This window comes from Oncorhynchus tshawytscha, linkage group LG08 (genome assembly GCF_018296145.1).
Source record: "Oncorhynchus tshawytscha isolate Ot180627B linkage group LG08, Otsh_v2.0, whole genome shotgun sequence".
NCBI lineage: Eukaryota > Metazoa > Chordata > Actinopteri > Salmoniformes > Salmonidae > Oncorhynchus > Oncorhynchus tshawytscha.
Window position 1 is genome coordinate 83,165,063 of NC_056436.1, and position 23,906 is coordinate 83,188,968.

The following is a 23,906-nucleotide window of genomic DNA, read 5'->3' on the forward strand; positions in this document are numbered from 1 at the left end:
TCCTTTCTTAAGATAATGATTTATTTATTAATCAGATTAAATAAATAATTTTATATATATATACTGTATATACAGTGGGGAGAACAAGTATTTGATACACTGCCGATTTTGCAGGTTTTCCTACTTACAAAGCATGTAGAGGTCTGTAATTTGCATTTAATTTGCATTTTATTGCATGACATAAGTGTGTGCAAACCTGGTCAAGAACTACAGGAAACGTATGATCTCTGTAATTGCAAACAAAGGTTTCTGTACCAAATATTAAGTTCTGCTTTTCTGATGTATCAAATACTTATGTCATACAATAAAATGCAAATTAATTACTTAAAAATCATACAATGTGATTTTCTGGATTTTTGTTTTAGATTCCGTCTCTCACAGTTGAAGTGTACCTATGATTTAAAAAAATACAGACCTCTACATGCTTTGTAAGTAGGAAAACCTGCAAAATCGGCAGTGTATCAAATACTTGTTCTCCCCACTGTATATATATATATATATATATATATATATATATATATATATATATATATATCCCTCATTTTAAGGTCAACCCTGTCACGTGAACTGAACTCTAGTTTTATTTAACTATTGCTTTAGAATTGTATTTTCTAAAGAAAACATTGAATAATCAATTCATAGTGTAAAAGAATGTGAGCTGGGTTGTACTCTTTCTGGACATTTCCTGGTGTTTTGTGGTGACAAAAAACTGAGTGGGTCAAGCATAACACGTCAACCCTGTTACCCATAAATAGGAAGGAAATGGGGAATACCGTAATCAGTTGCACAAGTGAATGCATTCAAACTAAATGTGTCTTCCTCATTTTCCTCTGACTCGGAGAGGTGCAGGGGGCTGCCTTAAAATCCATGTCCACGTCATCGTTACCCGAATATAACTATTTTTAGCAAGAAGACAAATACGTGTGAAGCTTTCATTGCCACTCTCTGTTGCACACAACAAGCTTCCATTTCCCCCGTCGCAATAGGGTTTATGGCTGTTTTAACCCCTTAGAGTTGATTATTGCACGGGTATGCCAATCTAAGTTAAATAACCAAAGAATCCCCATCAAAATCCTTCAGTTTAAACTAGAGATATTATTGGATGCGTCTCAATCCACCACATCTGCCTATATTGCACTTCTGCATCTGCGGTGGCAGAGCTACAGGGGTGTTTGTCGGAACATGAGACGTCCCGAAAATTGGTCTCGTCGCGTAAATGTCCGCAGCGTCCAGAAGGTGTGAACTACAAACTATTATGACAACTATATGGAAAGATGAGCCTCTCGCGAAGGTGTTTTCCGTTTTGCTTTACGACCCCCACAAGTGTCAGGAGACATCGGGTTCTTGGTCACCTCCAAGGCCCATCTCCCCCGATTGCTCAGTTTGTCGGGGCAGCCAGCTCTAGGAAGAGTCTTGGTGGTTCCAAACTTCTTCCATTTAAGAACGATGGAGGCCACTGTGTTCTTTGAGACCTTCAACGCTGCAGAAATGTTTTGGTACACTTCCCCAGATCTGTGCCTCGACACAATCCTTTCTCGGAGCTCTACGGACAATTCCTTCAACCTCATGGCTTGGTTTTAGCTATGACATGCACTGTCAACTGTGGGACCTTATATAGACAGGTGTGTGCCTTTCCAAATCATGTCCAATCAATTGAATTTACCACAGGTGGACTCCAATCAAGTTGTAGAAACATCTCAAGGATCATCAATGGAAACAGAATGCACCTGAGCTCCATTTTGAGTATCATAGCAAATAGTCTGAATACTTATGTAAATAAGGTATTTCTAAAAACCTGTTTTCACTTTGTCATTATGGGGTATTTTGATGTCATTATGGAGTATTGTGGTGTCATTATGGGGTATTGTGATGTCATTATGGGGTATTGTGGTGTCATTATGGGGTATTGTGATGTCATTATGGGGTATTGTGATGTCATTATGGGGTATTGTGGTGTCATTATGGGGTATTGTGATGTCATTATGGGGTATTGTGATGTCATTATGGGGTATTGTGGTGTCATTATGGGGTATTGTGATGTCATTATGGGGTATTGTGATGTCATTATGGGGTATTGTGTGTAGATTGATGAGGAAAAAATATAATTTAATCCATTTTAGAATAAGGCTGTAACGTAACAACATTTAGAAAAAGAGAAGGGGTCTGAATACTTTCTCTGAATGCTCTGTATCTCCTGGTATAGCATAGACACTTCAGAACCTTGTTTTTATGATTTCTTTTCTGACTGTTCTTTTTGACATGTATGAATGTGTTACTCAATGCGTTTCTATCGGCTTTAGTAGTAAAGGACAAAATTGTTATTTTATCAAATACCTCTTTTTTATGTTGATACCTAAAGGGGTCACACAATTCAAAATCAAATAGCAAAATTATCCACAGTATGACCATCTTAGTATGACCACAACATCGATATCATGACCATAATTCCTTATGTCAGCTTTGCACTCCCCCACCCTTTACACTATAAGCAGACTCCGTTCTGACCCTTCAGGTTTGCCTGTTGAGAGTTATATATGAACAGTATTTCTCCTCTGACTCATTCCTGAACTATGACAACATTTCATTCTAAATTCTCTCACTCTTTAGGGAAGCTTTGGGTTTCAGCTCCTTGGCTTAATGTTTTCTCAGAAAAAGTCATTGTCGAATCTGCCAACTGTGGATAAACTGAGATGGTGCAATGTCACCCCCAAGCGGTGAACATGAACTACTAAAAATACCCAGTAATGATGAGCTCCATCAATCAGCAGTAACTGACTTACTCATCGTCTCCTCCACACAGGGCGAGCAGAGTCCTCTTGTAATCTCCTGATGTGTCTTCCTGATGGGTAGAAGACCAGACGGAACATTAAGACACCATGTTAAAATATATACAGTCAGGGAGATATACAGATAGTTAGTTAGACAGGGACATATAGAGAGACAGCTAGTTAGATAGACAGACAGCTAGATAGATAGGGAGATATACAGATAACTAGTTAGACAAACAGATAGCTAGTTAGACAGACAGACAGCTAGTTAGATAGAAATTGACATATACAGACAGAAAGCTAGTTAGATAGACAGACACCTAGATAGACAGGGAGACATACAGATAACTAGTTTGACAAACACATAGCTAGTTAGACAGACAGATAACTAGTTAGACAGACATATATCTAGTTAGACAGACAGATAGCTAGTTAGATAGACAGATAACTAGTTAGACAGACAGGGAAATATACAGATATTTAGTTAGATAGACAGATAGCTAGGTGGATAGAAAGGGAGATATACAGATAGTTAGTTAGATAGACAGAGAGCTAGTTAGATAGCAAGTTAGATAGACATGGAGATGTACAGATAGACAGATAACTAGTTGGACAAACAGATAGCTAGTTTGATAGACATATAGCTAGTTAGACAGATAGGTAATTAGATAGATAGACTGAGAGATATACAGATAGACATATAGCTAGTTAGATAGACATATAGCTAGTTAGATAGACATATAGCTAGTTAGATAGACATATAGCTAGTTAGACAGATAGGTAATTAGATAGATAGACTGAGAGATATACAGATAGACATATAGCTAGTTAGATAGACATATAGCTAGTTAGATAGACATATAGCTAGTTAGATAGACATATAGCTAGTTAGATAGACATATAGCTAGTTAGATAGACATATAGCTAGTTAGATAGACATATAGCTAGTTAGATAGACATATAGCTAGTTAGATAGACATATAGCTAGTTAGATAGACATATAGCTAGTTAGATAGACATATAGCTAGTTAGACAGATAGGTAATTAGATAGATAGACTGAGAGATATACAGATAGACATATAGCTAGTTAGATAGACGGATAGACATATAGCTAGTTAGCTAGTTAGATAGACATATCACTAGTTAGATAGACATATAGCTAGTTAGATAGACAGATAGCTAGTTATATAGACTGATAGCTAGTTAGATAGACATATAGCTAGTTAGATAGACATATAGCTAGTTAGATAGACATATAGCTAGTTAGATAGACATATAGCTAGTTAGATAGACATATAGCTAGTTAGATAGACGGATAGACATATAGCTAGTTAGCTAGTTAGACATATCACTAGTTAGATAGACATATAGCTAGTTAGATAGACATATAGCTAGTTAGATAGACAGATAACTAGTTAGACAGACAGGGAAATATACAGATATTTAGTTAGATAGACAGATAGCTAGGTGGATAGAAAGGGAGATATACAGATAGTTAGTTAGATAGACAGAGAGCTAGTTAGATAGACAGATAGCTAGTTAGATAGACAGGGAGATATACAGATAGTTAGTTATATAGACATATAGCTAGTTAGATAGACAGGGATATATACAGCTATATAGATAGCAAGTTAGATAGACATGGAGATGTACAGATAGACAGATAGCTAGTTAGAAAGACTGATAGCTAGTTAGACAGACATATAGCTAGTTAGATATACAGATAGCTAGTTAGATAGTTAGATAGACAGATAGCTAGTTAGATAGTTAGATAGACAGATAGCTAGTTAGATAGACAGATAGCTAGTTAGATAGTTAGATAGACATATAGATAGTTAGATATACAGATAGCTAGTTAGATAGACAGATAGCTAGTTAGACAGACAGATAGCTAGTTAGATAGCCAGATAACTAGTTGGATAGACAGGGAGATATACAGATAGTTAGTTAGATAGACAGATAGCTAGTTAGATAGACATATAGATTGGTAGATAGACAGATAGATAGTTAGACATATAGATAGTTAGAAAGACAGGGATATATACAGATAGTTAGATAGCTAGCTAGTTAGATAGACATATATATATATATATAGTTAGAAAGACAGATAGCTAGTTAGATAGATTGATAGCTAGTTAGATAGACAGATAGCTAGTTAGATAGACAGATAGCTAGTTAGATAGTTAGATAGACAGATAGCTAGTTAGATAGACAGACAGCTAGTTAGATAGACATAGCTAGTTAGATAGACAGATAGCTAGTTAGATAGTTAGATAGACTGATAGCTAGTTAGATAAACATATAGATAGTTAGAAAGACAGGGATATATACAGATAGTTAGATAGACAGATAGCTAGTTAGATAGACAGATAGCTAGTTAGATAGTTAGATAGACAGACAGCTAGTTAGATAGACATATATATAGTTAGATAGACTGATAGCTAGTTAGATAGACAGATAGCTAGTTAGATAGACTGATAGCTAGTTAGACAGACATATAGCTAGTTAGATATACAGATAGCTAGTTAGATAGTTAGATAGACAGATAGCTAGTTAGATAGACAGATAGCTAGTTAGATAGACAGATAGCTAGTTAGATAGTTAGATAGACATATAGATAGTTAGATATACAGATAGCTAGTTAGATATACAGATAGCTAGTTAGATATACAGATAGCTAGTTAGATAGACATATTGATAGTTAGATAGACAGATAGCTAGTTAGATAGACAGATAGCTAGTTGCATAACTTGCTTGCTTTAGTTAGACAGACAGATAGATAGTTAGATAGACAGATAGCTAGTTAGATAGACAGATAGCTAGTTAGACAGACAGATAGCTAGTTAGACAGACAGATAGCTAGTTAGACAGACAGGAAGATAGACAGTATGGAGTCATAATGTTACTCTTATCTCAGTCACTAGACAAGGTGACTAAGAACTCAGTCACTAGACAAGGTGACTAAGAACTCAGTCACGAGACAAGGTGACTAAGAACTCAGTCACGAGACAAGGTGACTAAGAACTCAGTCACGAGACAAGGTGACTAAGAACTCAGTCACTAGACAAGGTGACTAAGAACTCAGTCACGAGACAAGGTGACTAAGAACTCAGTCACTAGACAAGGTGACTAAGAACTCAGTCACTAGACAAGGTGACTAAGAACTCGGTCACTAGACAAGGTGACTAAGAACTCAGTCACTAGACAAGGTGACTAAGAACTCAGTCACTAGACAAGGTGACTAAGAACTCAGTCACGAGACAAGGTGACTAAGAACTCAGTCACTAGACAAGGTGACTAAGAACTCAGTCACTAGACAAGGTGACTAAGAACTCAGTCACTAGACAAGGTGACTAAGAACTCAGTCACGAGACAAGGTGACTAAGAACTCAGTCACGAGACAAGGTGACTAAGAACTCAGTCACTAGACAAGGTGACTAAGAACTCAGTCACTAGACAAGGTGACTAAGAACTCAGTCACGAGACAAGGTGACTAAGAACTCAGTCACTAGACAAGGTGACTAAGAACTCAGTCACTAGACAAGGTGACTAAGAACTCAGTCACTAGACAAGGTGACTAAGAACTCAGTCACTAGACAAGGTGACTAAGAACTCAGTCACGAGACAAGGTGACTAAGAACTCAGTCACGAGACAAGGTGACTAAGAACTCAGTCACTAGACAAGGTGACTAAGAACTCAGTCACTAGACAAGGTGACTAAGAACTCAGTCACTAGACAAGGTGACTAAGAACTCAGTCACTAGACAAGGTGACTAAGAACTCAGTCACTAGACAAGGTGACTAAGAACTCAGTCACTAGACAAGGTGACTAAGAACTCAGTCACTAGACAAGGTGACTAAGAACTAAGACAGAACTTCAAACAAGAGGCATTATAACGTCTGGAGGTTTAAGATAAGTTAAGCTGTATCACCTTGATCATGTTGTACAGGGACTTCTCATAGCACATACGGAAGCACTCCCGAATATCCAGCATGTCTATCTCAGAACGACAGATCATGATCCTGATCAGAGTGTTGTCTTGCGTACCAAGACCCTGGAGAGAGAGAGAGAGATTTACTGTTAACTTTTTATTGTTTATTCCACTTTTGTTTATCCATTTCACTTGCTTTGGCAACGTTAACATATGTTTCCCCATGACAATACATCCCTTTGAATTGAATTGAGAGCTTGTTGGTCAGAGTGAGATTGATATGAGCGCAGCTGAAATACTTCAATAAGAATAAGCAGTTGATTTGACCTTCATAGACTTGTAGAGACGCTTGGCGAAGTACATAGGTACACTCCTGATGCACTGGACTGTAGGAGACAAGACGCACAAGACAGACAGAATAAGGGTTCGTGGATGACTTGACTAGGTATGATTAGACCAGACTGAACGATGGTGAGCGAACTCCACGGTGTTCAATTTGATTTCAATTTGGCTCCGACTGATTTTTAACCAGGCGGAAAGGAACGTCATGTGTGTTATCAGAAAGAGTCCAACACGTACCGACAGCCAACATGAGGTTCTCAAAGTCCCCAGACAGCTCACTCTTGATACTGTCCTCTATGGACGTCTCTGCTATCTCCTGGTACTTATCAAACACTGCAGGAAGAAGACAAGAGAACGGAGTCATTCCCTGGCATGGTATCCTAGTCAGTGAACTACTGAGACCAGACCACAGACACATAACTCAGCAGCCTGATACAACCAGGATCCCTGTGTGTTGTGGGTGTGACAAGAAATGACCCATTCACACTAGTAAATGTCACACTGACGTCATAATGGATACGTTCCAAATGGAACCCTATTCGTTACATAGTGCACTACTGTTAACATCTATGGGTTATGGACAGCGCACTATGTAGGGAGTAGGGTGCCATTTGGGAAGTAACCAGTATCAAATAAAATTTTATTTGTCACATACACATGGTTAGCAGATGTTAATGCGAGTGTAGCGAAATGCTTGTGCTTCTAGTTCCGACAATGCAGTAATAACGAACAAGTAATCTAACTAACAATTCCAAAACTACTGTCTTATACACAGTGTAAGGGGATAAAGAATATGTACATAAGGATATATGAATGAGTGATGGTACAGAGCAGCATAGGCAAGATACAGTAGCTGATATCGAGTACAGTATATACATATGAGATGAGTATGTAAACAAAGTGGCATAGTTAAAGTGGCTAGTGATACATGTATTACATAAGGATGCAGTCGATGATATAGAGTACAGTATATACGTATGCATATGAGATGAATAATGTAGGGTAAGTAACATTATATAAGGTAGCATTGTTTATATATTTACATAATTTCCCATCAATTCCCATTATTAAAGTGGCTGGAGTTGAGTCAGTGTCATTGTCAGTGTGTTGGCAGCAGCCACTCAATGTTAGTGGTGGCTGTTTAACAGGCTGAGGTCATGATACTGTTGTCGCACTCAGCCTCATGTTTATGTACCCCAGTGTTATACTCACCCATCTGTAGGTGGTCGAAACTGCGGTTTCCCAGCAACATAATGAAAATGGACTCCTCTGTGCCCCACTGCTCCTCCCCGGCTGCAAACAGCACCTGAAAAGTGTTGAAAAGTGATAGTTAGAGACAGGAAGAAAGGGGTGAGGTTGATAGGGTTGGGTAGGGGATCAAATGCTTGGTGTTTATATTATGGGGAACGTGTTCTAATGGTTTAAACACTCACCTGAGCATCCTCCTCTATTAGATCAGTATGCACTACTCCTGGTTCATCTCTGGTTCCCTGGAGAAAACACACACACACACACACACACACACACACACACACACACACACACACACACACACACACACACACACACACACACACACACACACACACACACACACACACACACACACACACACACACACACACCTGACTAAACAGCTATACAAATGCCTTGGTTAGGACAACAACAAGTTCAGTAACAGATTGGTACCCAGACTAGATCTACTTACAAAATAACAAAAATCAGAAAACAAGCTATTGACAGCCTTTCCAATAGTCAAATCACATATAGATCGATTTACATTTCCTGTTTCCATGGCTGTGTCCTTATAAAACAACTTACCTGGAGTAAAACCACCAGCATCTTCTTAAAGTGCCCTGAGGTCTCTCCTGTAACGTCCTCCTCGATGTCTGAGCCGTAAGCTGAAGACAGTAACAACACAGGCAGTTAATAACGCAACCAGGATTTCACTGGAACATGCTGTGTTTGTCATACACTACATGACCAGTAGTAAGTTGACAACCTGCTCATCGAACATCTCATTCCAAAATCGTGGGCATTAATATGGAGTTGGTCCCCCCCATTTGCTGCTATGACAACCTCCACTCTTCTGGGAAGGCTTTCCATTAGATGTTGGAACATTGCTGCAGGGACTTGCTTCCATTCAGCCATGCGGCTATGGAACCCCTGACCTGTTCACCGGACATCTCAGACCTGCTGTTTTCAACTCTCTCGAGACAGCAGGAGCGGTAGAGATATTCTGAACGATCGGCTATGAAAAGCCAGCTGACATTTACTCCTGAGGTGCTGACCTGTTGCACCCTCTACAAACAGTGTGCTGATTATTATTTGACCCTGTTGGTCATCTATGAACATTTGAACATCTTTGCCATGTTCTGTTATAATCTCCACCCGGCACAGCCAGAAGAGGACTGGCCACCCCTCATAGCCAGGTTTCTCGCTAGGCTTCATCCTAGGTTCTGGCCTTTCTAGGGAGTTTTTCCTAGCCACCGTGCTTCTACACCTGCATTGCTTGCTGTTTGGAGTTTTAGGCTGGGTTTCTGTACAGCACTTTGTGACATCAGCTGATGAAGAAGGGCTTTATAAATACATTTGATTGATTGAAGAGCATTAGTGAGGTCGGGCACTGATGTTGGTTGATTAGGCCTGGCTCGCAGTCGGTGTTCCAATTCATCCCAAAGGTATTCGATGGGGTTGAGGTCAGGGCTCTGTGCAGGCCAGTCCAGTTCTTCCACACTGATCTCTGCAAACCATTTCTGTATGGACCTCGCTTTGTGAACGGGGGCATTGTCATGCTGAAACAGGAAAGGGCCTTCCCCAAACTGTTGCCACAAAGTTAGAAGCACAGAAACATCTAGAATGTCATTGTATGCTGTAAGGTTAAGATCTCCCTTCACTGGAACTAAGGGGCCTAGTCCGAACCATGAAAACAACCCCAGACCATTATTCCTCCTCCGCCAAAATTTACTGTTGGCACTATGTATTGGGGCAGGTAGCGTTCTCCTGGCATCTGCCAAACCCAGATTCGTCCGTCGGGCTGCCAGATGGTGAAGCGTAATTAATCACTGCAGAGAACAAGTTTCCACTGCTCCGAGTCCAGCCGACGCTTGGCATTGCGCATGGTGATCTTAGGCTTGTGTGCGACTGCTCGGCCATGGAAACCCATTTCATGAAGCCCCCGAGAAGCAGTTCTTCTGCTGACGTTGCTTTAACTATAGATCATAGATCTGCAGGCATCTCCACCATTCAGCTTCTAATGCTTCTAATGGGAGATTATGGGAGATTATTAGGAAATATATCTTACCATCTATTCTAATGGGAGGAGGAAATATATCTTACCATCCTTGTATGCCTCCACCAGGTCGTGTATCTGTTGGTTGTTCCTCGAGGCCAAGACTTCAATCAGGCACTTCTCATCTGTTCCTGCCCCCTTAGAAATAAAGCATTACATGAAATACAGAATGACACAAGTTACTAACTGGACTGTCTAACAGTTGGTGTCTGATGTGGGTATTCTCAATTCTGATCATTTTCCTGTTTCTTAACTTTTTATTTCCAAAATCTCGAAGACATTATCTTACTTTGATGGCATCGTGGATCTCTTTGGCATCATGGTAGGCCTGGGGTCTCATCAGACTGACGATGAGGCGTTCAAAATGCCCCGTCAGCTCATACTTCAGGTCATCTATCAGGTCCTGGGGAACAGAGACATCTGTTAGGAAGTTACCCTCTCACGGTGTGCGCACACTGAATTGTGAATTGCAAATTGACTGGCCAAACTTACCTTAAAGAATTCAACACAATTAGTAAGACACGTGTCTGTTTTGAAGTTATCCTGTCATGATTTGTGACACAACGTGCTCAGTAGAGTATAGTGAGTTCAACAACGCTTCTGTTAGCGGCAAACATGTTACTTAGCAACAATTTCAGTTGAACGATTTGAATGAATATTCCAAAATGTTACAGTGAAACATTAAACAGATCATTTTTTGTAAGGATAACTGAGGCAGTTTAGGGATAATAGTCAAACTGCAAATGACGTTGCTATTCCTACTACATGTAATGGGAAAGCCTACAGGGTTACATTATTATTTGTAGTAGCAGTTTAGACCCCAAAACAGACACTGACGTTCTCTGCACACTACCTTCGCAGACTGTTAGCTAATGTTAGCACAAAACAACACAAATGGAAAATGTTAGCTAATGTTAGCAAAGAACAACACAAATGGGAAATGTTAGCTAACGTTAGCATAGAACAACACAAATGGGAAATGTTAGCTAACGTTAGCATAGAACAACACAAATGGGAAATGTTAGCTAACGTTAGCATAGAACAACACAAATGGGAAATGTTAGCTAACGTTAGCATAGAACAACACAAATGGGAAATGTTAGCTAATGTTAGCATAGAACAACACAAATGGAAAATGTTAGCATAAAACAACACAAACGGTAAATGTTAGCTAATGTTAGCATAGAACAACACAAATGGAAAATGTTAGCTAACGTTAGCATAGAACAACACAAATGGGAAATGTTAGCTAACGTTAGCTAATGTTCACAAACTGATGCATGCACCTCTGGAATTTAACCAAGAATGTATTGTACCTTCTAATAAATGGCACACTGAATTGTGCAATTTGTGGTATAGCTAAATTTTACACCGTGGTTTTAGCTGGTACTGATCCAGTATTTACCTGGTATTAACTATAGATGATAGAGTGGGTCAAAGTAACAATGGGACCTTTCTGATATATAGTGATGTTTATGTACATGAATCCCCCCCCCCCCAAAAAATGATTTCAATGCAATCCAGGTCCAGCTCTGGAAAGGTACAGAAACGTGATGATAGATGTGATGTTAGATGTTATGATGTGATGTTCCTGTACCTTCCCATAGCTAGACTTGTACGCCTGTACAATCTCCTGTCTCTGAGCATTGCTTCGGCCAGTGACCAAATCCAAGATGGCCTCCTTGTCGCTGCCTGCAGAGCACAGAGGAAGATCATCAGTAACATCATTAGTAACATTTGACTTTAGAACCTTGTCAGCCAGGGCTTTCCAATCCTGTTCCTGGAGAGCTACACCACTGAAATAGACTGATTCTAATCTATTCCTATGAGCTACCCTCCTCTAAATTTTTGCTCCAACGCCCGTTGTAACTAAACTGATTCTTATCAACCGGCTAATTACCAGAATCAGGTGTGCTAGATTAGGGTTAGAGTGAAAACTTACAGGACGGTATCTCTCCAGGAACAGGGTTGGAGTTAAAAACCTACAGGACGGTATCTCTCCAGGAACAGGGTTAGAGTTAAAACCTACAGGACGGTATCTCTCCAGGAATGGGGTTGGAGTGAAAACCTACAGGACGGTAGCTCTCCAGGAACAGGGTTAGAGTTAAAACCTACAGGACGGTATCTCTCCAGGAATGGGGTTGGAGTGAAAACCTACAGGAGGGTAGCTCTCCAGGAACAGGGTTGGAGTTTTAAACCTAGAGGAGGGTAGCTCTCCATGAACAGGGTTGGAGTGAAAACCTACAGGAGGGTAGCTCTCCAGGAACAGGGTTGGAGTGAAAACCTACAGGATGGTATCTCTCCAGGAACAGGGTTGGAGTTAAAACCTACAGGATGGTATCTCTCCAGGAACAGGGTTGGAGTTAAAACCTACAGGACGGTATCTCTCCAGGAACAGGGTTGGTGGTTAAAACTTACAGGATGGTATCTCTCCAGGAACAGGGTTAAATCAGCCCTGTTCTAAACAGCCGTGAATACTGGTGTTGGAGTTGTGTATCTCTAGCCTGGTTAATAAACCAGACAGAACTGAAGTAAACTGAAACAAAGTGCAGTGCAGTGTTCTGTTTGGTTTTACCAGGCTAGTGTACCCCTGCCCTAAAGTGGATACTGAGTGTAGCTACGGTGTTACTCACCGATGCCTTTCATGGCATTGTAGAGTGTCTCAGCATCTGCACTGGCATCAAAGTCTGGAGCATCGGTTACTGTGCCTCGGAACCCCTAGAAAAATATTAATTATATTTTATTCACTTTATCAGGTCAGTTGTTAAAGAACACATTTTCATTCATAACAATGAGTTTCAGAGCAAAGGTTGATTGAGAAAACTGGAAGCTTGGTATGACTCGTTCGGCACAGAAGAATGAATGAGGGGCCAGGAATTGCTCTGGGCCTGTCCCAGGTTTAATTAAAGTCACAGGGAAGTGAGGGGTTATGGGTGTGTTTGTGGGCTGTGTTGGAGTATATGATGGCCTTTGAGGGGCTGTGTGGGTGAACAGGGAGCAGGAAGGGGCTGTGTGGGTGTACAGGGAGCAGGAAGTGGCTGAGTGGGTGAACAGGGAGCAGGAAGTGGCTGTGTGGGTGAACAGGGAGCAGGAAGGGGCTGTGTGGGTGAAACAGGGAGCAGGAAGTGGCTGTGTGGGTGTACAGGGAGCAGGAAGTGGCTGTGTGGGTGTACAGGGAGCAGGAAGTGGCTGTGTGGGTGTACAGGGAGCAGGAAGGGGCTGTGTGGGTGTACAGGGAGCAGGAAGTGGCTGTGTGGGTGTACAGGGAGCAGGAAGGGGCTGTGTAGGTGTATAGGGAGCAGGAAGTGGCTGTGTGGGTGTACAGGGAGCAGGAAGTGGCTGTGTGGGTGTACAGGGAGCAGGAAGTGGCTGTGTGGGTGTACAGGGAGCAGGAAGGGGCTGTGGCTGCCCTGAGCAGAGGGTTGACAGGCAGACAGACAGCTGACACCAGTCTGCCCGCCTGCCTACAGCTGCCCCCTCCAGAACAGCAGTGTGTGTGCAGGGAGGAACGGGGAGTCAGGTTACACACACAGAGATCTGCTCAGTCTGCAGGGGTCTGACACGGCTTCAGAGAAGCTGACTTCAAATCAACATGGTAACAATAAAACACAATAGTCACCAGGGCTGCAATTCAATAAAATATTCAGTGCGGAAAATACCGGTGTTCATATGACGTGAAAATACACGTTGACGATCACGTGATAAACAAGAACCAAATAAACAGCTCAGAGACTACAGATCTGTCTTGAAGAATCCCCAGCCTATATCTGATGTGTATTTCTTATCCTGTATGTGAGAAACATATCCATTCAGCTGCTGTTTCTGTGGAGATTCTTTCTGCTGCATTGAGGCACACAGCCAATGTCTCCTATCCAGAAATCCAGCCAGACAGCCAAGGAGGCCACTGCCCATGCTCAGCTGTGCCCCTACTACAGCCATACCATAGAGACCATCACTCCCCAGGACAGCTGGGAGGTCCCACCCACATAGCGACAGGACCAAACCAACGGGCCTATAGCAACGGTCCTTTCAGCAAACTGTTCAAGCAGCAAATAAGCATAGTAGAACATAGATAATAATCACAGTATGTTCAGATGATACCAGTGAAATACTAGAGCTATTTGTTTTGATGATAAAACTAAACTACAGCAGTGATTGGCTGCTCGTAACTTCCATCCAGACACTGCACTATCCTTGGCACCAGTCTGTCTGTGCTATGGCTAACTTGTTGTTTGTCTTCCTACTCTGGTGTAGCCATCCTTGGACATGGTTTTGATATTAAATAACCTAGTGTAACAGTATAGCTTTAGTCTGTCCCCTCGCCCCTACCCGGGCTCGAACCAGGGACGCTCTGCACACATCAACAACTGACACCCACAAAGCATCGTTACCCATCGCTCCACAAAAGCCGCGGCTTCAAGTCTCAGGGCGAGTGACGTCACCGATTGAAACGCTATTAGCGCGCACCACCGCTAACTAGCTAGCCATTTCACATCGGTTACACTAGCAGGGCCATCCTTGGACATGGTTTTGATATTAAATAGTCTAGCAGAGCCATCCTTGCAAATCTCCTCTTGTTGACTGGACTTTCAGAGCTTACGCGAGCGGAACCTGGGTGTCCGAGGCTTGGCATTAGATAGAGGAGCAGGCCTGCCGTATGCCTTCGGGAGCTCTCTCTCTGTGTGTCTGTCAATAGCATGTCCAGGTTGCCAGAGGGAAGTGACACCTTATACTGCTGCCATTACAATAAACAGACAGGCTGATGACTGCTCATCTGACCCCTCCTCTGTCCTTACCTCATTATCATACAGTCATTATGGAATAGGATATGTTTATCCTTATAGATCTACTGTAGCTACACATATCACTGAGAGAATGGCAGACACAGGATTATGATATTGACTTACCATTTCCATATTTGGTCTTTTAAGGATATGCAGGAAACAATCGACCTGCAAGACAAGATATATACGAAGCAGAAATGAGAACAGAGAAACGTGTTGACATTCTGTTTAAGATGGTATCAATATCAACCAATCAAATGTATTAATTAATGGAGCCCTTTTTACAGCTCGCAGTTGTGTCACAAAGAGCTTTTTACAGAAACCAAGGGGTGGCCAGTCCTCTTCTGGCTGTTCCATCTTATCGATCCTAACTGTCAATGTTTACATGATTGATATGATTGTGATCCACATGTGTGGCCGGATGAACAAAGAGATGCTATTGGACCATAGGCTCATGAAAATATACTTGATATGTCATTGAATGGTGGTGGTCCGATTTCAGCACAACACCATCCACAGAACCTGCACTAGAGAAGACTGCATTGCAAGATCAAAATACTGTTTCATAATAAAAGTCACTAGTTGGCTTGCGATAGGATTATACAGGGAGAAGACACAACGGGGGCCCACCCACATGCTGACGCGTTCAGGGTAAATGTAGGGTGCTTGGCTTATGGCCTAGTGGTTATAAAGCATAGCCACGTTTTCTGCAGGAAACATGTTGGCTGCTTCTCTCCTGCAGTTCAGTAAGGCTACAGGGTTCCCTTTCAGAGTGGTAGTTAGCTTTAGCATCTGGTGAGGTGGAGAAAGGGGCACAGAACATGTAATAATGAAACATCTACTTTTACAAAGGTACGATTGGGTTAAACTTGTTCTGACACTCTTGTTGAACTGTTTTGAAGCATCTCAACTTTGAACCAAAGCGCACACGGTCTATGATGATGGATTCTACAATAGATGGAAAAACTGTGTAGCTTAAGAATTTGTGTATCAGTAAAGGGAATGCTGTTGGACTTTCCAAATGAGATGAAAAGTCATTCAGATTCTCATAAAGAATATATAGCGCAGGAGAAGCACTCAGTGAGGACAAGCTAGCACGCAGTATTGCAGTCAATTGTAGGATTTCTGAGAGTTTCTCCATTAGTGAGGATATGAGATAAACAATCTAAGAAAGGTATCTTAGTTTGTTTAAGATAAGCCCACAGCAGTGTTCAGTCTCCTAAAATAGTTTGATCCACAATCCCTACAGCCACAGAATGTCCACGACCACACCCCATCTCTCAGGCTCCCACCCCAAACAAATTATACACCTTCATATTCATAAAGCTTAAAACTTTTTTAAAAATGTATTTATTTTATTCTGTCTAAAAACACATAACTTAGAATTTGACTATTTACACAATGGACATCAATGTCAATAGACATGACTCATGTCTATGCTCAATCCATTGCTTTACATTTACAACATCCTTTTCTCTATGTTGTTCTTTATACTTCTTGGTTTGTAAAATGGGACAGTGTCTGTTTATTACTATCATATCACAAACTTGCTATTATAGGCTTGGGCTAGGCTAATAATAGCCTAAACAAACCGTTATAGCTCCGTTATTGTCTTCACGTGACTTGCGACAACATTATCTTTGCCTATATTATTGTTGAGCATTTGACACTATAGGAAACTCGTTACAATGCAAAATGCAAACTCACCTCTTTGACAGAACTAATTTGATCCAAATCAACCCACGGCGCAGTGCTGACCTCCTCTCTCCTGCGTTTTGCCCGGTGTTGAAACAGCCAGCTGTCTTATTCACTGTCCTCGAGCTGACGTAATAACTGCGGCGCTCACCGGCAGTGCGTCAAAAAGTGTTTGCCTTTCAAACAGCGAGCCCTTCCACACTGAATAAAAATGGTGTTTACGGTAAATTAACAAAGATGTGAACAACTCATTTATTTGTGCTGTTTGGTCTTTCTGGACGCTCCATATACCCACTAAGCATGAACCTTCTTTAGGACTTATTTTTGGTCCTGTCAGGTCAAAGAGGGATGTAATTGCAGCCAGCAATTCAGGGTGTTCCTGCATGTGGGAATTCTGGCACGTGCTGGAAACCCTCTTTATACTTCTATTGGTCCATTTCTAAGCTAGGACAGGAGGGAGGTGGGGCCAGTCCACTACAGGAGGTGGCTTTAATGCACAATAATGTTGGATGCCAGCCGCCGAAAAAAAACTCACAGAAGAAGGGGCGGGGCTGACATTGGTAGCAAGTAAGCCGTACACCGGTAGACAGTGTCCTTCCTCCCAGCCTGTCGGGCACTGTTTTCCTGCAGTTCTGTTAATGACTACGAGGTCAGGTGTTCGGCAGGCAGGAGCGAAGGACACTGCCAGCTGGTCCGGTACACAGCAGGCGGAATCGACACTGTGTACTAGCTAGCTAACTAGCAGGTGACTGGTAGACAGTGTCCTTCGTCCCCGCCTGTTGGGCATGGTTTTCTCCGGGAACAACACTATGTGCGAGCTAACTAGCAAGCTAGCACATGGCGTAACTAGCAAGCTATCTAGTTAGCTAAAACACGGTGCCTGCTGTGCTAGCGGTAGGTAAGTGGGGGTGACTGGTAGACAGTGTCCTTCGCCCCCACCTTTTGGGCACTGTTTTCCAGCAGTTCTGTTAATGCAGGTGTTCGGCAGGTAGGAGCGAAGGACACTGTCTACCGGTGTCACTCCCACTAGCTAGCAAGGAGGACTCTGGGAGGCGGGGGCGCGAGAAAACTCAGATAATACTTTTATTTCCCTTTTGACCCACATCCAAATGTGTAATGTTCATCCAGGGACCATCCAGGGACCATCCAGGGACCATCCAGGGACCGATGGGATGCTCGAAACGCCCTGAATTGCGGGCTGCAGTTGCACACTATTGTCCGGTCGGGTGTAGTGGATATTTAAAATTACCCATAATGAGGAGAGACAATGTCAATCACCTATGAGGATATTTACTTTATTAAAAACGTATTGATAAGCACCCACAAAGTGAATAGAGTGGAACCCCACTGGGTAGAGTGGACCTATGGGTAATATACCATCTCAGGATAGGTGCGACATCCTTTACCTTTAACCAGGAAAGTCAGTTATTTACAATGATGGCCTCACCCAGCCAAACCCGGACAACGCTGCGCTGCCCTATGGGACTCTCCCAATTGTGGTCCATTGTGATACAGCCTGGATTTGAACCAGGGACTGTAGTGGCTCCTCTTGCACTGAGATGAAGTGCGCCACTCGGGAGCCCCTAACCCCACACATCCTTTGCCAGCACTTTGCCTCCAGTACAAATAACTTGTTGTTTTGTTCAGTACTAAGAACTTAGAAGGACATTTGATGTTACTTAGTCTCCACCTTGATAAAAAAAAAGGGAACTAAAGGACAATCTCTGGTTGAGAGAATGCCGAGACTGTGCAAAAGCTGTCAAGACAAAAGGAGGCTATTTGAAGAAACTCAAATATAAAATATATTTTGATTTGTTTAACACTTTTTTGATTACTTTATGATTCCATATGTGTTATTTCATAGTTTTGAAGTCTTCACTATTATTCTACAATTTAGAAAATAGTAAATATAAAGAAAAACCCTTGAATGAGTAGGAACTTTTGACCGGTAGTGTATGTGGATGAGCAATGTCAGAGCAGCATAGACTAAGATACAGTAGAACACAATAGAATACAGCGTATACACATGAGATGAGTAATGCAAGATATGCAAACATTATTAAAGTGACTAGTGTTCCATTTATTAAAGTGGCCAGTGATTTCAAGTCTATGTTAATAGGCAGCAAGCAGCCTCTAATGTGCTAGTGATGGCTATAAAACATTATTAATCACTGAGAATGTATTTTGTGTGCAGTTGAAATATCCATAGAACGAATGACCAAAAAAACAAATATTTTCAACATTTGTAAATTATGTTTTTTCAACTTTCATTCAGAACCCGAAAATGAAACTGATTTCAACGTCCGGAAAATATGTATTTTCAATGTCCGGAAAATACATATTTTCAACTTTAATTCAAAACTAAAATTAACCTGATTCAAATTATGTGTATTATGCTACGTCTACCTCTGAGACCAGGTTGCATGCAGAGCCACCTCCACCAGAGTGAATGTTGCAATCATGTTAGGTTATGAGAGGAGCCAGTATTGAAACATTGAAACAACATGCAGAGCCTTCTGTACAAGCATATTCAGATCTACTATTCCGCTGTTATAATAGTTTGAACCTTAGTGAGAGAGAGAGAGGTATGACTGGTGTGTGTGAGCTGTGAGGCCTGCCGGTTTGTGACTTTGCCAGAGCTGAGCATTCTGTGTGAGAGATTGTGACTGTGCTATTTCTGTCTCTGCTGGCTGTGGTAGGAGCCATTCCGGTCAGAGGGTAATGTAAAGCTAGACTGGAGAGAGGGAGAGTGGGAGAGAGAAAGAGGGAGAGAGGGAGAGAGGGGGGGGGAAGAGAACGAGGGAGAGAGCAAGAGGGAAAGAGGGGGAGAGAGGGGAGAGAGAGGGAGAGGAGGAGAGCGAGAGTGACAGAGAGGGGAGAGGGGCAGAGAGATCAGAACTTGGGAGAATAGGAGAGGGGGGAGCAAGAGAGAAAAGCGAGAGTGAGGGAGAGAGAAAGGGAAAGGGGTAGAGTGTGAGAGAAAAAGATAGACGGGAGAGAGATAGAGGGGAAGGAAAGAGACAGGGGAGAGAGAGAGTGAGTGAGAGAGAGAGAAGAGAGTGAGGGGAGAGAGAGAGAGAGAGAGAGAGAGAGAGAGAGAGAGAGAGAGAGAGAGAGAGAGAGAGAGAGAGAGAACGGGAGGAGAGATCAGAGTGTGAGTAATTACTGTTAACCCAGAAGTAAAATCTTGTGTAATTTGGTCAGCTGCATAATTAACTTCTGTGTTCACACAGTGTGAACACAGGGGCGGCAGGGTGGTTAGACCGTTAGACCGTTGGACTAGTAACCGGAAGGTTGCAAGTTCAAATCTTAGTGGTTGAACAAGTGTTTCAAAGGCACGTGAACACAATCATGTCAGACTTCCCAGTTTCCCACAAGAACACATGAAGCCACCCTAAGCACAGTCTTTGTCCAATCCTCACACAATCCAAATAACCATGAAAACCCCAAAACGGAACTAATGCTGTTATCCCTCTGGGATTTCACTGACATGTTTTGTGATATTTGCGGGATAAATTGCTAGATTTTTGTGCCGCAATTCTGACATTTTGCATGGCAATTTGCAATGATTTTGTCCAATTTTGTTGAGAAAATGCTCTGACGAGGGAAAAGGTTTGTTGACGTGTGGTTGATTGGTTGATTGAACCACATTATGCGGTAAATGTAAAAGATGATTGGTTGATTGAACCATATTATGCGGTAAATGTAAAAGATGATTGGTTGATTGAACCATATTATGCGGTAAATGTAAAAGATGATTGGTTGATTGAATCATATGATGCGGTAAATGTACGATGATTGGTTGAAATTGCAAGCCCTCTTTTTTTTTTGTTACTGCGGTGATGGGTCAGTTTTATGTGATAATATTGCAATGATTTGACTGTTTTATGCAGAAATAGTGTGGAGATTGGTCAAATTTGCAAGCCCTCGCATAATATGCGAGGAATGGTTGATTTTGCCAAAAATGTTGCGATCGCAGTTGTCTCATGCAGCCCATTCAGACCCGGAAGATTCTTTGTCTACACGCATCATCTGCCCACGGGAGATTAGAGTGTGTGGGACAGTGGGAATCAGAAAGAGAGAGAAATAGAGATATTGACACCCCTCATAGCTGGATCATGACTGTATTTACATCACTGCCAGCAATACTGGCCACTACTTCTCCCCTGTTAGCTTCCCAGAAGACACCTGGCTTTCCTGGTTATGCACCTCACAGCACAAACAGGGTAGACAGAATTTGGAGATTAAAATGTTCCCAACCCCCGCCAAAGTATGATGGCATTTTGAGACTTTTTATAAAATGAGTTAATCTGCCACTGTATGCTGTAACTTTAATACCTTTCAATCACATCCCAGGGAAAGGTAAGTATGTTTTACTCTGCTTTTCCCTGAGCAGAATGTGAAACTATGCCCTGGATTACTGTCATGGTTAAACAACAAACAACAAAAGTAGCTGTCTACTACAGACGCCCAAGGCTATTTTCTCCTCTTATAGTTAGCCAGATTACACAGCAATGTGATCCCTGAGATGTTATATATGCAAGATGGAGCCGACAAACACGGTTACCCTGTTCTCCTAGCAAACTTTGCGGAATTTGTACTTTTTTTGTGTGTGTTATTTCTTACCTTATTTGCTCAAAACGTTTCTGGTATTATTTACTACAGCCGAAAATACATTTTTGGATATTAGATCGGCGGTCAATCACCAGAAATCCAACCAGGTAGTCTACTTCCCTGACCTGGACAATAAAAGAGACGAGCTCAGGGCGAGGATCACCTTTCAGAGAGACATAAGGGGCTGTAAATATACTCTCTGGGAAAACAAAGGTGGAAGGGTATGTAATGACTAACAACTCATGGTGCGAATGTGGTAATTTATAGGAACTCAAGTTATTTTGTTCTCCCAATCTGGGATATCTCACCATCAAATGCCAACTACATTACATCCCAAGATAATTGTCTTTGGTTATTGTCACTGCCGTGTATATTCACCCCCAAGCCGACACTGCAACCCCTCTCAAAGAACTACAGTGGACTTCGCACAAACTGGAAACTGCATATCCTGAGGCTGTATTTATTGTAGCTGGGGACTTTAATAAATGAAATCTGAGGAAAACGCTCCCGAAATTCTACCAACACATCTCTTGTGTTACACGCAAATAGAACATGCTTGACCATTGTTACTCTACCTTCTGAGACATCTACGAGTACCCCCCCCCTCCCTCCCTTCAGCAAATCAGATCACGCCTCGATCCTGCTCCTCCCCACCCATAAGCAGAAACTTAAACTAGAAACACTCGTGATAAGGACTGTTCAAAGTTGGTCTGAACAATCAGAATCTATGCTTCAAGACTAATCTGATCACCCGGACTGGGAAATGTTCCGGGTCACCTTTGGGAATAACGTTAGTATAGATGCATACACTGACTCTGTGAATGGGTTCATCAGGAAGTGCATAGAGGATGTTGTTCCTACTGGAACGATTAGGACTTATCCAAACCAGAAACAGTGAATAGCTGGCAGCATTCACACAAAACCGAAAGCGCAAACCACCACATTTAACCAGGGCAGGGTACTGGGAACATGGACGTGTATAAACAGACCATTCCTTAGAATCTGGAAGGTTCACTCCTACTCAGAAACCGTGGATAGAATCACCGTCGGTATGGTTACAGCAGCTAGAGTAATCCTTAGAATCTGGAAGGGCCACTCCTTCTCTGAAACCGTGGATAGAATCACCGTTGGTATGGTTACAGCAGCTAGAGTAATCCTTAGAATCTGGAAGGTTCACTCCTACTCTGAAACAGTGGTCATAATCACTGTTGGTATGGTTACAGCAGCTAGAGTAATCCTTAGAATCTGAAAGGTTCACTCCTACTCTGAAACCGTGGAAAGAATCACTGTTGGTATGGTTACAGCAGCTAGAGTAATCCTTAGAATCTGGAAGATTCACTCCTACTCTGAAACCGTGGAAAGAATCACTGCTGATATGGTTACAGCAACTAGAGTAATCCTTAGAATCTAGAAGGGCCTCTCTTGCACTGAAACAGTGTAGAATCAATTTTGGCAGTGGCATCTTATGAGCAAATGCTTGCTAGGATCACTGGTAGAAATTTAAATTCTAGAAGCTGGGCGTGTATTTGTCATGTTTCTAAGACTGGGAGGTGATTACTTCTGCTTGTGAACCCATTTAGTTCAGTATTGTAGCTTGGGAACCCATTTAGTTCAGTACTGTAGCTTGTGAACCCATTTAATTCTGTACTGTAGCTTGTGAACCCATTTAGTTCTGTACTGTAGCTTGTGAACCCATTTAGTTCTGTACTGTAGCTTGTAAACCCATTTAGTTCTGTTTTGAAGCTTGTGAACCCATTTAGTTCTGTTTTGAAGCTTGTGAGATAATATGTGCACTGTTTTATTATATTTTTATTTGTTTGTTCTGTGGAAAAAGTAAAAACTAAATACAACTTTAATAACAATTTTTTAAAATAAAAATGGCAATCCCTTGTAGCAATCACTTCTGTCATCATGAAGTGCTTTGAGAGGCTAGTTAGGGATCATATCACCTCCATCTTACCCGACACCATAGACCCACTGCAAATTGCATACCGCCCCAACAGATCTACTGACGACGTAATCGCCCGTTGCACTGCACATCCATGACTGCGTGGCCTACCCCACATCTCCAACTCTATTAAAGAAGTTTGCTTACAACCCAACAGTGGTGGTCCTGATTAACAATGATGAGACAGCCTACAGGGAGGAGGTGAAATCCCTGGTGGAGTCTTAGTGCCAGGAAAATAACCTCTATCTTAAAGTTAACAAAACCAATGCGCTGATAGTCTACTACAGTAGACAGCCGAGAGAGCACGCCTCCATCCACACCGACGGGGGCCGCAGTGGAGGAAATTCGGGTTGGCACCTAAGACCCTCACAAACTTCTACAGATACACCATTGAGAGCATTCTGTGGGGCTGTATCACTACCTGGTTCCGGCAACTGCACCGCCCACAAGCCCCCGGTGTCACAGGAAGGCCAAGAAGATCACCAATGACCTCAGCCACCTGAGCCATGTGTTATTCACCCCACTATCAT

At 42.0% G+C, this 23,906-nt stretch overlaps 1 protein-coding gene and 1 long non-coding RNA gene across 3 annotated transcripts in view; one reads left to right on the plus strand and one right to left on the minus strand.

Moving 5' to 3' along the window:
• Nucleotides 1-17,102, minus strand: part of LOC112236059 (annexin A6) — a 32,576-nt gene extending 15,474 nt beyond the window's left edge. Inside the window, exons 1-13 of one of the 2 annotated variants that reach the window (XM_042326108.1) lie at nt 16,827-17,102; nt 15,243-15,287; nt 12,969-13,053; nt 11,933-12,027; nt 10,625-10,738; nt 10,383-10,473; nt 8,865-8,944; nt 8,477-8,533; nt 8,256-8,349; nt 7,281-7,376; nt 7,029-7,087; nt 6,702-6,824; nt 2,781-2,839 (exon numbers count right to left, since the gene is read on the minus strand). In XM_042326108.1, coding sequence (XP_042182042.1) covers nt 2,781-2,839; nt 6,702-6,824; nt 7,029-7,087; nt 7,281-7,376; nt 8,256-8,349; nt 8,477-8,533; nt 8,865-8,944; nt 10,383-10,473; nt 10,625-10,738; nt 11,933-12,027; nt 12,969-13,053; nt 15,243-15,251 — 962 coding nt within the window. In that variant the 5' untranslated portion in view covers nt 15,252-15,287; nt 16,827-17,102. The remainder of the gene's footprint in view (nt 1-2,780; nt 2,840-6,701; nt 6,825-7,028; nt 7,088-7,280; nt 7,377-8,255; nt 8,350-8,476; nt 8,534-8,864; nt 8,945-10,382; nt 10,474-10,624; nt 10,739-11,932; nt 12,028-12,968; nt 13,054-15,242; nt 15,288-16,826) is intronic. The other variant, XM_042326109.1, reaches the window with a different exon arrangement.
• Nucleotides 1-23,906, plus strand: part of LOC121846950 — a 54,907-nt gene that overhangs the window by 25,454 nt on the left and 5,547 nt on the right. The gene's annotated exons all lie outside the window — the stretch shown is intronic.